General features: G+C 36.5%; 1 protein-coding gene across 3 annotated transcripts in view; it reads left to right on the top strand.

Annotated features, from left to right (window-relative positions):
• SCYL2 (SCY1 like pseudokinase 2) overlaps nt 1–15,306 on the top strand; it is a 59,471-nt gene that overhangs the window by 26,060 nt on the left and 18,105 nt on the right. For all 3 annotated transcript variants that reach the window (XM_029206040.1, XM_029206042.1, XM_029206041.1), the window contains exons 4-10: nt 5,576–5,720; nt 8,393–8,542; nt 9,686–9,907; nt 10,625–10,741; nt 11,662–11,787; nt 12,710–12,886; nt 14,533–14,655. In XM_029206040.1, the coding sequence (XP_029061873.1) occupies nt 5,576–5,720; nt 8,393–8,542; nt 9,686–9,907; nt 10,625–10,741; nt 11,662–11,787; nt 12,710–12,886; nt 14,533–14,655 (1,060 nt within the window). The remainder of the gene's footprint in view (nt 1–5,575; nt 5,721–8,392; nt 8,543–9,685; nt 9,908–10,624; nt 10,742–11,661; nt 11,788–12,709; nt 12,887–14,532; nt 14,656–15,306) is intronic.

The following is a 15,306-nucleotide window of genomic DNA, read 5'->3' on the forward strand; positions in this document are numbered from 1 at the left end:
TTCTATGTATATGTCTCTTTTTGAAATATTAATAAAAGTTTTCTTCACATTTGCCATGAGTCTGTATTTGCTTACTCTATGTTCAAGACTATAGCAGTCCAAATGGAAGATGTGAGAGAAGTATAGAATATAGTCCCTGCCTGAAAGTAATTTTCTTGTTAATTTGCTAGAATTCATTGCCCCCTTTTCATTGATTCAATATTCAGAGGCTATTTTTATGTGTATTCCAGGTAGTACTGTTCTCAACGTTTAACCTTTTACTATGTCCAGTATGTCAGTCCATAGTCCTCAGTTACTCTACTATCTCTTTTTCTCAAAATGAGCTTGGGAACTGTTGCTGAGAATGACAAGAAAACAGAATTTATGTTGTGTAATCTTAACTGGATCCTCAAGCCTTGGTGCTTTTAATAACTCCTTTAGATACCCAGCTATATAAATCTTTTCCACATTACTCATAACCCCTAATTTATTCCTTCCTTCCTACTTAGCAGACTGTATTCCCCTCTCTTAAATCAAATCTTAACCAAATGGTTTCCCAATGCATTCTGTGGACCCTAGGATTTTAAGGATACGGAAAGAAGAGGCAGGGGGAGGAACCTAGCTGGCAGGGGCCCAGGCTTCCCATCTCTCTTCAACCAGGACAGTTTGGTTTTTATCTATTTTATATTTTGGATTTCTACATAGTTCTTACTTTAGAATCTTAGGTAACCCACTGTCACTTACTCACTTCCCCCAAAGACACAAGATCTTTTCTTTGAACCTAAAAGAAAAAAATCTAATGTTTACCATGTGAAAAACTGTACTAAATTTTTTGTATTTGTTTAACTTATTTAATTCTCAACAACTATATAGAAGAACTGAGGATTGGAGCTGCTACTACATAAGCCACATAGTTATGGCACCCTGATTCCTGAGCCTATGCTGTGCCTACCCAGAAATATACTTATTTTATGTCTCTTATCATGATAATATTTTACTGCCCTTCTTTGTGTAAATAAACCCAGAAGAAGACTATAGTTGTTGTCTTCTTACATAACACTCACTATTATGAACCCTCTATCTCAAAGTGGACTAAGTTTTCTTGGTCACACTTGTCCTGAGCTTTCCTGACTCCATGCTTGTTTGTGCTATTTCCTCTAGAGGGTTTTCTATCAGTAGTTATAGTGTCACCTATCAGAACCTACCCACCTTTGTTATTTTAACTTGTATTTCTTTTTTTTTTAATATTCCATTGTATGAATATAGCACATTTTGTTTACCTGTTCATCAGTTGATGGGCATTTGAGTTGTTTCTCCTTTTTGGTTTTTATGAATACTGCTGCTGTAAACATTTGTGTACAAGTTTTTGTGTGGACATACGTTTTCATTTCCCTTGGGTGTACAACCTAGGAGCCAACTTGCTGGATCATATGGTGACTCAATATTTAGCCAACTGAGGATAAAGTAGGATTTTTTTTTAATTTAATTAATTAATTAACTTATTTTTGGCTGCACTGGGTCTTCGTTGCTGCGTGTGGGCTTTCTCTAGTTGCGGCGAGCGGGGGCTACTGTTTGTTGCGGTGCGCAGCCTTCTCATTGCGTTGGCTTCTCTTGTTGCAGAGCACGGGCTCTAGGCGCTTGGGCTTCAGTAGTTGTGGCACTCGGGCTCAGTAGTTGTGGCTCGCGGGCTCTAGAGCACAAGCTCAGTAGTTGTGGCTCACGGGCTTTGTTGTTCCACAGCATGTGGGATCTTCCTGGAGCAGGGATCGAGCCTGTGTCTCCTGCATTGGCAGGTGGATTTTTAACCACTGCGCCACCAGGGAAGTCCCTAACTTGTATTTCATCATTACGTTTTAAGTCTCTTGAAGGGAGAAAGGCCAGTGTTTTATATCTTTCTCTGTCCCTGCAGCTTCTTTTATAGTGATTTAAATATTACAGGACTAGGGCTTTATTGGCGTTCATGAAGAGAGATAATTCAAAGATTACTTTAAGGCATTTTCATTGATAGGTTGTAAAAATTGCAGTAGCATCGATAGAAATAGGAACGCTTTAGGGAAGGAAAAAAATAACTTCTGGTTTTTAATGACTTAATAATGTGGAGATGACACTGGAATCATCCAGAAGAAATGTGCTATAGAAAATAATCCAGGGACTTCCCTGGCAGTCCAGTGGTTAAGACTTTGCCTTCCAGTGCCTTCCAGTGCTGGGGGTGCGGGTTCAAACCCTGGTTGGGGAGCTAAGATCCCCCTGAGCTAAGATGCCTCAGGGCCAAAAACCAAAACATAAAACAGAAGCAATATTATAGCAAATTCAATAAAGACTTTAAAAATGGTCTACATCAAAAAAATTTTTTTAAATAAATAAATAAAAAGAAAAGTAATCCAGGTGAAAGTTCAGAGTTGGTGATGTATATGGGGGTGAGTAAAATATAGGTAGTAATTAAAACCATGAAAAAAAAATGAATTTCAAGAGCATGAGTCAAAAGAGCAGAGTAGTGAGGACAGAACTTGAAATGTAGAGGGGAAAGAAGAGCCAGCAAAAGAAATTGGAAGGATCATGTTGTATGACAGGAGAAAAATTGGCAACATGTTATGGAAGCCAAAGGCGGGAAGAAAGGACTCCCTAACACTGGGGACCACCAAATAAAAAGGAAATAAGGACTGAGAAGAATCCATTGCATTTGACTAGTGAGAGGTTGTTAGTGATATTCAGTAATTTCAGTAGGATGGCAGTTTGGAAGCTAGAAAGGAACCCAGCAGAGAAGACATCATTATGTGAATAAAGTCCCATAGGAGGAACTCAAAGGAAATTTCAGGAGGATAGTTGCAAATCACTAATATACTGAGGTAAAGTGTAGGGAAATGAGATCATTCATGTTCGATGAACTTTACTTTTTCAAGATAGAACGTGGATAATAGATGAGTAGTAGGTAAAGGAATAAGGAGTTAATGGAATGAGGAGTTAATATAAGAGGGCTATGAAGGGATGTTCTTGAAAAATAAAAAGAGCGAGGTTAAATAAAGTATACTATGTATCTTTAGGCTATCAGTCTACAGAGACTTGGGTTTTCTATTTTTTCCTTCAGCTTACGACATAAGCAAGAGAGTAAAAGAAACCTGTGATGGCGCCTACAGGGTTAATAAGGGTTTGCCCAGTAAAGGGTAGTAAGGGCGATAATTTATTGTTGAGGTAGTAGGGAGAAAGACAGGAATAAAGTGTAGTCAGAACTGAATACTTCAAATTTGTTGAATAAAGATACTGGGAAGCTAGGTTAGGTGGTGTTAGTAAAACGGTAGGAGATGAATGGCTAGTAAACAGCTGCGGTTGGGGGAGGTGGTCCTTGAGAGAGGATTTAGCCCTTCTGGTGTGTAACTGTTTGTAATGATGATGGAAATAAATATTCATGAAAGATAATAAGGCCTTCAAGCTTGAAGAATAATCTTACGAATATTGATATGACCAAGGATGATTTTGGGGACAAGACAGAAAAGGAAAATAATAAGATTTGCTAAAATAAATGAGTCCTGGGAATCATTGGAAACTGTAGAGAAGACTAAGGGGTTTTTGAGCAGTTTTCCTCCAGTGCAGTTCAGCAAACGAAAGCCTGTGTCCACTGTGTTAATGAGCTTAGTGTGGGAGTCAAGAACAAGATCAAGTTCATCATCTTTATTGATAACTGAGCAGGGAGGACAGTGTAACTTTCTTCTTCAACCTAAGCAGCTCTGTCTTTATCGCTCATACATATTGAACTTCTGCATATGCTTTCATTTGAAAAATGGGTTCAAAGTGAAAAAAAAGTAACTCAAGTATTACTGACAGAACAGCAAAAGGCATATTTGCCATTAAACAGTTACTGTCCAGGTGCAGAGGCTTGGTATAGCTTTGTTACCGCACTGCCTTGTAGTTCTTCATTGCCAGAGCCTAAGCCAAAGTCCAAAATGTTAGGACTTGAATGTCAGACAGTTGGTAATTACAATAGCAATTGTAAACATTTATTGAGCTTACATTTTAGTCAACATGCTGTGTATTTTATATGCATTTGCTCATTTGATCTTTACAGTAACCTTTCAAGGTGGTCTTTTATCACCAGTTTACAAATGGGCAAAGTGAGGCTCAAAGTGTCCAAAGTCACCAACAAGGAATAGAGATGCTGGGACTTGAAGTTGGGTATTTGTATTCAGAGCTTGAGCTCTTGGTCATTACTCTATAAGACTTACTGAAGGCTTATTGAATGTTTCTAATGCTGAGGGCCCCGGCTCGATCCCTGTTTGGGGAACTAAGATCCCGCAAGCCGTGCGGCACAGCCAAAAAACAAAAAATCAAAGAACAATAATTTTAAAAATTGGAAACTTGTGACACCTTTAAAAATGATACATAAAATAGATAAAAGCAAAGGTGCTCTGAGATTGAAGTAGTCATCAGGCTAGTCACTCCCACCGGCATCTGGACCTGGCTGCCCGGTCCTGAGATCTTCCACATGGACCTCCTGCCAGGGAGCTCCCCGAGCTCCAGGTGTGTCCATGTGGCCATGCCCTGACCAGGACGTCACATCTCCTGACACGTCCTGCCCCTCAGCAACCTGGGGGAGCCCTGCTGATCCTCTACACACGGGCTCCACGGTCACTCCTACTCACCCACCCAGAAACAGGAACCCCCCCCCCCCGCCTCCCCCGCACCGAGCACACACATCGCATGCCTGTCCTGGCAATGTGCTGTGGAGGACAAGTGGACATCAGGGCTTGCAAAGTACCCTAGGACAGTGGTCCCCAACCTTTTTGGCACCAGGGACTGGTTTCGTGGAAGACAGGTTTTCCATGGACGGGGGTGGGGGTGGTTCAGGAGGTAATGCGAGCGATGGGGAGCGGCGGATGAAGCTTCGCTCCCTGGCCCGCTGCTCACCGCATGCTGTGCGGCCTGGTTCCTAACAGGCCGCGGCCCGAGGGTTGGGGACCCCGGCCCTAGAAGACACCACAGGATGCCATGTTTCCCAAAGCAAGAACAAAAGGGTTTTCACATTGTTTACAGGAGCAAAAGACAGTCCTAGAGATGCAAAAATGATGTGCCCTCCCAGGGTTCCAACAGCTCACAAAGGTCCCAAGAGACGTAATTCAGGACCCCTCCCTCACCCAGGTGTTTGCTCTTAACAGTGAAAAAAAAAAAGTGACTGTCCTGTGGGAGCTGGAGCTATGCCCTGTCCCTCTTCCTGACTCATTGCTCCAGAGGTGTCTGTGGGAAATCTACAGGTTCCTTTGAGCATATTCTGAGATTTAGAGGCTTAGAAATAAGGGTAATATCATAGGTATAATGTAACAGTGTGTTAAATTAATTCATTGGTTTTCCATAAAGAATATCAATCATTCAAAATGCACAGTTGATAATGTTTATTTCCTGACTTTTTAAATTTAAAAAATGTAACACAGCTGTTATAACACTTAAAAGACTGAATGATTTATCCAGTGGAATTCATATACAAAGCTTCCTGACTTTGCTTTATTGGCCTAAGTGTGTTATATTAATGCTGAAAATAAATCTAAAATTGTCCACCTTCTTGTTGATAGTTAAATAGGACCACTAATATTTTTCTTTTTTAAAACAGGGATTGCTTGGCATTTTGTACGGAACCAGTTTTTGCCAGCTTAGCCAATGTTCTGGGTAACTGGGAAAATCTGCCTTCCCCTGTATCTCCAGACATTAAGGATTATAAACTTTATGATGTAGAAACTAAATATGGTTTGCTTCAGGTATGTATTTTTATTCATCATGTGGATAGAATATTTTCCTTCAGAATTGTTTTTAGCCATTTCAAATTTAGCTGTATAAACTGCTTTATGTAAACCTTTAGATCTTCTCAGTAATTTAAAAATTATTTCTGTGTTCTAGAATTTTTCTACAGTTTATTGTTAGGCTTAAACTATCTTTTTAATGTACGAAACATAACATTAGTAACCTTTGGAGAAGAGCACTTGTTGACTGGTGGATGTGGTGGTTCCTTTTTAATGTTTTTGAATTGTAAGCCTTCACAATGCATCCGTTAAGTCCATCCACATTTTCTGATTTTCCTTCCCCTGCTTACCAAAATGTCTTCGGCTTTAGAGAGTGAATTGATACAGTAGATTCTTTGTTTTGGGGAGGCAGAGATCATTTTATTCATTATTTTTAACAGTATTGTTAAGGTATAATTAATTGGCATACAGTAAACTTCACATGTTTAAAATATACAGTTTTTTAAGTTTATAGGTGGAACCGTCACTACAATCAAAACAATTTACATATGGACCTTCCAAAGTTTCCTCATACCCATTGCGGTCCTCCCCTCCTGCTCCTTGCTGTCTTCTGTCTCTCACCCCAGGAAGCCACTGACTACTTTCTGTCACTAAATCAGTTCGTATTTTTAGAGTTTTGTAAATGAAATCATACAATATGTACTCTTTTTCTGGCCTGGCTTCTTTCAATCAATCTGATTATTTTGGTATTCATTCATATAGTTGTGCATATCAATACTTCTTTTATTACTGAGTAGTATATCATAGTTTGCTCATCCATTCACCTGTTGATGATCATTTGGGTTGTTTCCAATTTTCGGCTATTGCAAATAAAGCTGCTATGAACATTCATATGCAAGTTTTTGTATGGACGTATGCTTTCATTTCTCTTGGTTAATTACCTAGGAGTGGAATGGCTGGATCAAATGGTATGTGTATATTTTATTTTTTTAAGAAACTGAAAAACTGTTTTCCAAATGATAGTACCATTTTACATTCCCATTGCAGTGTATAAAAGTTACATTTTTTTCACATCTTTGCAAAACTTCGTATGGTTGGCCCTTTCAATTGTAACCATTCTTTTTTTTCGTGGGATCTTAGTTCCCTGACCAGAGATTGAACCCAGGCCCTCGGCAGTGAAAGCATGGAGTCCTAACCACTGGACCGCCAGGGAATTCCCTCAATTGTAGCCATTCTAATATGTGTGCAGTGGTATCTCATTGGAGTTTTAATTTGCATTTCCTTAATGAATAATGATGTTGAACACCTTTTTATATGCTTCCTTGCCATCTGAGTGTCTTTTTTGGTGACATGTCTGTTCAGATCTTTTGCTTATTGTTTAAATGGGTTGTTTGTTTTCTGTTATTGAGTTTTGAGATTTCTTTATATATTGTGGACACAAGTTCTTTGTCAGATACATGACTTAAAAATATTCTCTCTTAGTCTGTGGCTTATCTTATTCTCTTAACAGTATATATTTTCTAATTGTGGTAAAATACGCATAACATAAAATTTGCCATCTTAGCCATTTTTAAGTGTACAGTTTAAGTACATTCACATTCTTGTGCAACCATCACTTCCATCCATCTCCAGAACTCTTTTCACCTTGCAAAATTTAAGCTGTACCCATTAAACAATAACTCCCCACACCCCACCTCTCATACCTCCCAGCCCCTGGCAACCATCATTCTACTTTCTGTCTCTATTAGTTTGACTACTCATATAAGTGGAATCATGCAGTATTTTTCTTTTTGTGACTGGTTTATTTCAGTTAGCATAATATCCTCTAGGTTCATCCATGTGGTAGCGTGTGTCAGAATTTCTTTCCTATTTGAAGGCTGAATAATATTCTGTTGTATGTATTTACCACATTATGTTTATTCATTCATTCGTTGATGGACACTTGGGTTGCTTTCACCTCTTGGTTATCATAATACTGCTATGAACGTGGGTGAACAAATATCTCTTCAGGACCCTGCTTTCAGTTCTTTTTGGGATATACCCAGAAGTGGAATTGCTGGATTCTATGGTAATTCTATTTTTAAGTTTTTGAGGAACTGGCATACTTGGTACGGTTGGCCCTTTCAAATCCAGTTTTCACTTTTTGTTAACAAATTCCATGGTAATCTCAGGCACAAATATAAAATTACCAAATATTAATTCAGTGTGACAATGAGTGAACATCAGTTAATGTTTGAAAACTGAGCACAGTGCTATTCAGAAAAACTTAATTTCAATATGAAGTATAAGTATATAAAAATATTAAGAATTAGAATCAAATTGACAAAGGTATTTCTTGATATTTACTGTCTTTAAGTAAGAAACCAAAGATTCTCTCGCTTTTCAAATTCAGGAACTGAATAAATTTGGGTAGCAAAGTGCTTTTATTACTGTCTTTTCTTTTGCTTTTGTGCGTATAGAAAGGAACTTAATAAATAGTTGTCCTCTGTTTTTACAATTGGGTTTTTCTTGCTAATGCTTAGAATGCTCTGGCAACTGAGAATATCTACACTTTTGCATCTATGAAATTTAATTGTTACCTGGCGTGTAAAAAATTTTTATTGGGAGAAGCAGCAAATTTGATTATTATGAGATTTATTATTGTAATTGAAAGGAGTTTTATTAAAAATGTCTTTTATTTCCATTTACAGGTTTCTGAAGGATTGTCATTTTTGCATAGCAGTGTGAAAATGGTTCATGGAAATGTTACACCTGAAAATATAATTTTGAATAAAAGTGGAGCCTGGAAAATAATGGGCTTTGATTTTTGTATATCATCGACCAATCCTTCTGAACAAGAGGTAATGAAAGTTTTATTCTTCTCATTTTTTAAAGCTCTGGAAATTTGTGATTGCATCTGGAATAGATTAGAGAATTTATAAGCCTGATAAATGTGTAGAAATAGGCTATGTGGTACAATGGTATGTTTAAATGTATAGCTTTATAGAAAATTTCTAGAGTTAAGCAAATTTGAGCACTATTGGGTTAAGTAGATTTTTTTCCCTCAGAGTGTCAGATACATAAACAAACATTGTGAATCTCTAGCAGTGTTTCCCCAGTTTATTGGATCACAGAATCTTCTTTAAGGAGCATGATAACAATAGCAGTGATAATGATGGGTAACATTTACTGAAGCGCTTTTCTGAACACTTTTTGTGTATTTACTTATTATCCTCACAACGACTTAGTGAGGTATGGGAATAATACAGATGAGTAAGTTAGACTCATAGAATAAAATAATTTGCCTAAGTTTAGGCAAGTGGTAAGTGGTAGAACTAGGATTTAAACCCAGTCTTTCTGGTTAAAAAGCACCTGTTACTTAGTGATTATGAAACCTGCCTATTTATACTTAGGAAAACACTGCAATATTTCAAATTTTTACAATATAGTTGTTACCTTTAACAACCATGCTTTGACCTAAAATACATTTCTAATTTAAGTAAACATTTTTAAGGGAAGCAGAAAGAATTAGTATTGGTTGAGTACATACTATGCATCAGGCACTGTGCTGGCTCTGTTTTCCATACTTTTGTTTATCTTACAACATCCCTTTGAACCTGTTAACTAAATCACATAGCTAGTTGGTGAAAGAACAAGGTTTCAAACAATAATCTATTTGAACTCATACATTTGAAGCCTGTGTATCAGAAAACATAAGCCAGACCTTTCCATATTCATAATGCATTGTATAGTGTAGTGATAATTTGTCTTCTGGGAGAGAGCGCCAATAATCTCAAAGTTATAAGAGGTCTTATTCTTATCTCTTAACTTGTTTCATGCACTTTCTAGTTTTGGGATTTGGGGAAATTTAGAATTGAAAGTGATGGTGACATTTTTACTTGCATGACTGAGTATGAATTTACAACTAAATTGTTACTACTTGACAGTGGTTTGCTTTAATTTAACTATTTAATCTATGTAATCCCTTTTCTGTCTTTTTATAGCCTAAGTTTCCATGTAAAGAATGGGACCCAAATTTACCATCATTGTGTCTTCCAAATCCTGAATATTTGGCTCCTGAATACATACTTTCTGTGAGCTGTGAAACAGCCAGTGATATGTACTCTTTAGGAACTGTCATGTATGCTGTATTTAATAAAGGGAAAGCTATATTTGAAGTTAACAAGCAAGATATTTACAAGAGTTTCAGTAGACAGTTGGATCAGGTATTTGCCTTTAAACATTTTCTTGCATTAAAAATGTATTAAATGTTTGTTTTTTTCCAAAATATGTTCAGAAAATTCTCTAAACTGAGATGAGTGTCTCATATTTTAAGTTTTCATAAAGTCAACTTAACAAAAGTAATTCTTAGGATTAATATTTGTTACTACAACTTTAATCATGGCATTTATTTACTAGAGTGAAAATTGAAATATGGTCTAAAATACTGGGTGTTTTGTTTTAGGAATAGAGACAATTTCAGGTATTAAAGATGTGTTTTAATTATCTTGCAACAGTAGAATTAGCCATTTGTTCAATCTAAAAATATATTTTTTAGTAAATTTCAAAAAGTTTTTTTTAATTTATTTGTTATTTATTTTTGGTTGCATTGGGTCTTTCGTTGCTGTGCGTGGGTTTTCTCTAGTTGCGGTGAGCGGGGGCTACTCTTTGTTGCGGTATGCGGGCTTCTCTTTGTGGTGGCTTCTCTTGTTGCAGAGCCCGGGCTCTAGGCGCACGGGCTTCAGTAGTTGTGGCACTCGGGCTCAGTAGTTATGGCTCGTGGGCTCTAGAGTGCAGGCTCAGTAGTTGTGGTGCATGGGCTTAGTGATTTCTGAAGGTTATTAAAAAGTCCCTTAAAAAGTTTTCTTAAATGGACTATTGACAGTATAAATGTGTATCTTTTGAATATTTTATATTCATATTTAACATTATTACTCTTGAAGTTGAGTCGTTTAGGATCTAGTTCACTTACAAATATACCTGAGGAAGTCCGTGAGCATGTAAAACTACTGTTAAACGTAACTCCAACTGTAAGACCAGATGCAGATCAAATGACAAAGGTGAGTGCATATGAATTCCTGCCTTAGATGGAGGGACAAAAAATGAGTTAAAGTTGATTAAATGCATCTGAAGATTTAATCAGATATAGTCCCCAGATAACATCTGTATTCTTGAATGTCTATTCTTGAATGTATTAAATATTCATCTTCTTTTAATCTTAAAGAGTTAAACAATTTATGCAGGTAAGTGCTCTGATGTAAAGTTTAAGATTTCAAATAAAGAGACCTAATAGTTAGGCATGCAGAAGTTCTAGACACCCTAAGAATTCATAGCCCTCAAATTCACTCATATAACCAATGGATTTTTTTTTAATGTTTGTTTGTTTGTTTGTTTGTTTATTTATGGCTGTGTTGGGTCTTCATTTCTGTGCGTGGGCTTTCTCTAGCTGTGGCAGGCGGGGGCCACTCTTCATCGCAGTGCGCAGGCCTCTCACTATCGCGGCCTCTGTTGTTGCGGAGCACAGGCTCCAGGCGCGCAGGCTCAGTAATTGTGGCTCACGGGCCCAGTCGCTCCGCGGCATGTGGGATCTTCCCAGACCAGGGCTCGAACCCATGTCCCCTGCATTGGCAGGCGGACTCTCAACCACTGCACCACCAGGAAAGCCCCTAACCAATGGATTTTAATGAATGGTACTATTTATGCCCTCAAGATATTTTACTTAATCTTTTAATATTTTACTAGTTATGTAAAGAAAATGTTACTGTGCAGCTAACTCACAGGTACTGTTTCTGAAAAACTGACCTTGAAAAGAAAAATAATTTATACTTTCTTATTCTGATTTTTATAATTAGAATTTTTATTAAGTGGTCTTTAGCATTTCGCTAAATGTTTCTGAATATTTTTTCACCATAATGTGTCAGTTTCAGATATGAGAAGTACTTTAATACTTATCAGAATAATTCTGTTTCTCTGTTTTTAGATTCCCTTCTTTGATGATGTTGGTGCAGTAACACTGCAGTATTTTGATACCTTATTCCAAAGAGATAACCTTCAGAAATCACAGTTTTTCAAAGGACTGCCAAAGGTTCTGCCAAAACTGCCCAAGGTTTGTTGTTGATCAGTTTGTTATTATATAGTCAGGAGTATAGAATTTAAAATTTACTTTGACTTACTATAATAACCCTTCCAAAAAAAAAAAATGTAACTTTTGCCAGGGGTACATAAATGACTATAAAAGGCTACAGACTGAAGTCACAAAAGTTTAGTGGACCTTTTTTGTGTGGTCCAAAAATTATTAATTGGGTAAAAAATTGGAAGGATAACACCTATGCAAAGGCAGCACTTGGACATTAAACATCAGAAGAGAAGTCTGTAAACTGTCATTGTGGAAATCACTGCCTCACTAGCAGTTATACTGCTGTATTGATACTAGTCTCTCCAATTCCTTTACTCTCCCTTTCTCGCTTATTAAATTGTGAGGATAATATGGTCTAAAAATATTAGTGATTGCTAAAGAAGCCACTGGCTGGAAAACTAGTAATTCCTTTGCAGAAATATCTCCAGTGTTTAGTCTATCAGATATTCATTGGTTATGCACTGTTTGTCTAGCCCTTTACTTAGATGCTGTGGAGAATAAATGGGAAACAAAATATTGTCCTTGCTTTCAAGGGCTTTACAGTAAGTGTAGATAGGGTTAACGTGCATGAAACAACAATGTGTGGTATGAATCATAAGTAATGAAGAAATTAAGAGAGAACTGTATTAGTGAAGACTAATTGGGGAAGATTTCCTAAAGGAAGGGTAATCGTATGTCCCCCTTTATCTGTGATGTTCCCAAGTTATGTCTTTTGTCCTGGCGTAATTAGCAATAGCACCCTATTTTACTCTCAAAAGTGTCCCAGTTTCAACTATAAATTATATAGTCACCTTACCCAAAGGGATTGAAGATTTTAGACTCTTAACTTCAATGTTAATACTAAAGACCTGATATAAAGATGAGTTTTATGAAAACATTTTTTGCCTTTCAGCGTGTCATTGTGCAGAGAATTTTGCCATGTTTGACTTCAGAATTTGTAAACCCTGACATGGTACCTTTTGTTTTGCCCAATGTTCTACTCATTGCTGAAGAATGTACCAAAGAAGAATATGTCAAGTTAATTCTACCTGAACTTGGCCCTGTCTTTAAACAGCAGGAGCCAATCCAGGTATGTAGATATTTTTTTCCTGTTTATTCAATGGTCTTAGTCAATGATAACTATCATTGAAAAGAAAAGGAAAGGATATTTGACTTTTTAAAAATTGAGGTAAGTATGAGAGACTTTCTTTTCCATTAGTTAGAAGCTATTTTGCATATGTTTGAAGTGAACCATTCCTAAAATTATAATTGAACTTTGCAAGTAAATGTCTGTAGCTCTCCACAAGTTACTGTCTCAGAAAACAAATTGTAATGAGATTTTGCATGTGTTATATTGTTCCCATTGCCTTATTGAAAGTTACAGGTTTAGGAAAATAAGTATTTATTTTTCTCCTGCACTTTTAAGTATTTCTGTTTTTTTGTTTTGTTATTAAGAGTCTTTAATTTGTAGATGGTTTATGCCAGTTGTTTCTCTTTATTTTATTGCTAATAAATAGTTTCACCAGAAGAGGAGAAATGCTTCCAGTACCATGGAAGTAATATGTGTGTGTATGTATTGTTAAGGGAAAATTTAATTAGTCTCTGATTTAGACGCTATTAAAATATTTATTTGCTAGATTCAAGGTAGACTTAGATTTAAGAGAGCAGTAGGGTCGCATACATGGGTTAGAATCTCGCCTTCTTCATCTCCTTGGACAAGTCATTACTCTCTTAAAGTTTCTATTTTGCTGATTTCTGAAATGTGAAAAGGGTTGTTGAAATTAAATGAAATTTTCTGGCACATGGTAAATATTATTAAGTTTCTGCTACTACATGGCAAGAGCTTATTGGTAAACCATTGATTACCTGATTTAATGGTTTTATGACAGACTGTTTGTGGTCCTTCCATTGAAAGGAGGGGAACAGAAGGAAGTCTGTGGTAGTAAGACAGGAGTTCCCCTGCTTAAGGAAAGGGCAGGTGAGAGAACTGTAGGCTTCGAAGCAGAGTTCTCCAAACATGGTCAAGGTGTCAGGAGGGAAAGGAGCGGAGTCCCATGGTCACTAAGCTATGCATCAGATAGGATCCTAAGGAACCTATCATCTGAGCTCTTATTTGTCTTCATTCTTTGTATTTTTTTTCCCTTAGTAGTAGTAGTAGTAGTAGTAGTCTAGCTAAAAATCCCTTCTGAAAAATTTTAACTGAGCCTTGACAAAACTAAGTATTCTGCATGGATAGAAGGGATAGTTTCTTCCTTATTACTTACGTATGTGGTGGCAAACAAATGATCAGGGACAATTGAAAATGTTTCTAGAATTTTTCCTGACAGTCCTTTTCATTTCTGTACCTTTTCTTCTCTTGAACTTTATGGAAGCCCAGTGATGGAATTTACTTCTTTGGGACATCTGACTTTGCTGCCCTCAGGCTTTTATTTTTTTACTCGGTAGCTTTGCAGGTAGTTGGTACTTGTGGGTGAGTGATGTATTACTGAAGATATGTGAGAGTTAGGAAATTAGTCTTTATTTAAATGTTTAAACTGAGAGCAGATGTTAAATATAGTGCTTCTAGAAACATAGGAGACTTGATTTATATGTTTTTGTCTTCCATGCCTTCAGGCTAGCAACATGGTGAGTGTCAAAATACATAACTTATTCTTTTGAAGCTACTTTAAATTTTGACATGTATAAAGTGTCATAAAGATTCTAGACTTTAATACATTGTTTGCCTTTTCTACACAGATTTTGTTAATTTTCCTCCAAAAAATGGATTTGCTACTAACCAAAACTCCTCCTGATGAGATAAAGAACAGTGTCCTGCCAATGGTTTACAGAGCCCTAGAGGCTCCTTCCATTCAGATCCAGGTATAATATTCAATTTTTTTCTTTTAATGATGATTTTGATTCTTAAAGCAAAGAAAGAAGTAAAGTACCTTTTAAGTTTGTCATAATTTTTTTAATATAAAGCTCAATAGTATATATTAATCCATTGAATTGCATGATGTATACTACTACTAGTGTGTTCACTCCTAACTAATTTGAAGAATCAATTGATGAACACCTGTATTAATAAAGTAGAATGATTTGTTGCTTTTACTTATCAGTAATGTACTATTATAGAAGGTTTGATTTGTTGTAGTTTGGATTGCTGTATACCTTCTTCCTAAATGAGTAATTAATATATGAACGAAAACGACAAAGATGTATGTGCCTTTTTCTTATGAAAGCGTTAAGTAGGTACTTCTCATACTCATAATTTTCTTTCATGTTTGGTAACTCAGTCTTCTATTCAGAAATGTTCCTTTTGCATTGAAGTTAATTTGTATAGGAGGTAGGTAGAAAAGCAGATAGTAATTTAGTGTGACCATCCCTAATGCATTTATAGTCATGCTTTTGTGTTACAAAAGTGCTGTTAAAACATCGCACACTTTGCCAAACTTTTAGTTCTGTAATTTTGCTACTAAAATTTTGGTTCTGTGGGTTATCTGGAAAAAAATTTTGGATTGCTATTAAAAG

Source organism: Monodon monoceros, unplaced genomic scaffold, assembly GCF_005190385.1.
Source record: "Monodon monoceros isolate NGI ecotype Baffin Bay Population unplaced genomic scaffold, NGI_Narwhal_1 Super_Scaffold_6, whole genome shotgun sequence".
Classification (NCBI taxonomy): Eukaryota; Metazoa; Chordata; class Mammalia; order Artiodactyla; family Monodontidae; genus Monodon; species Monodon monoceros.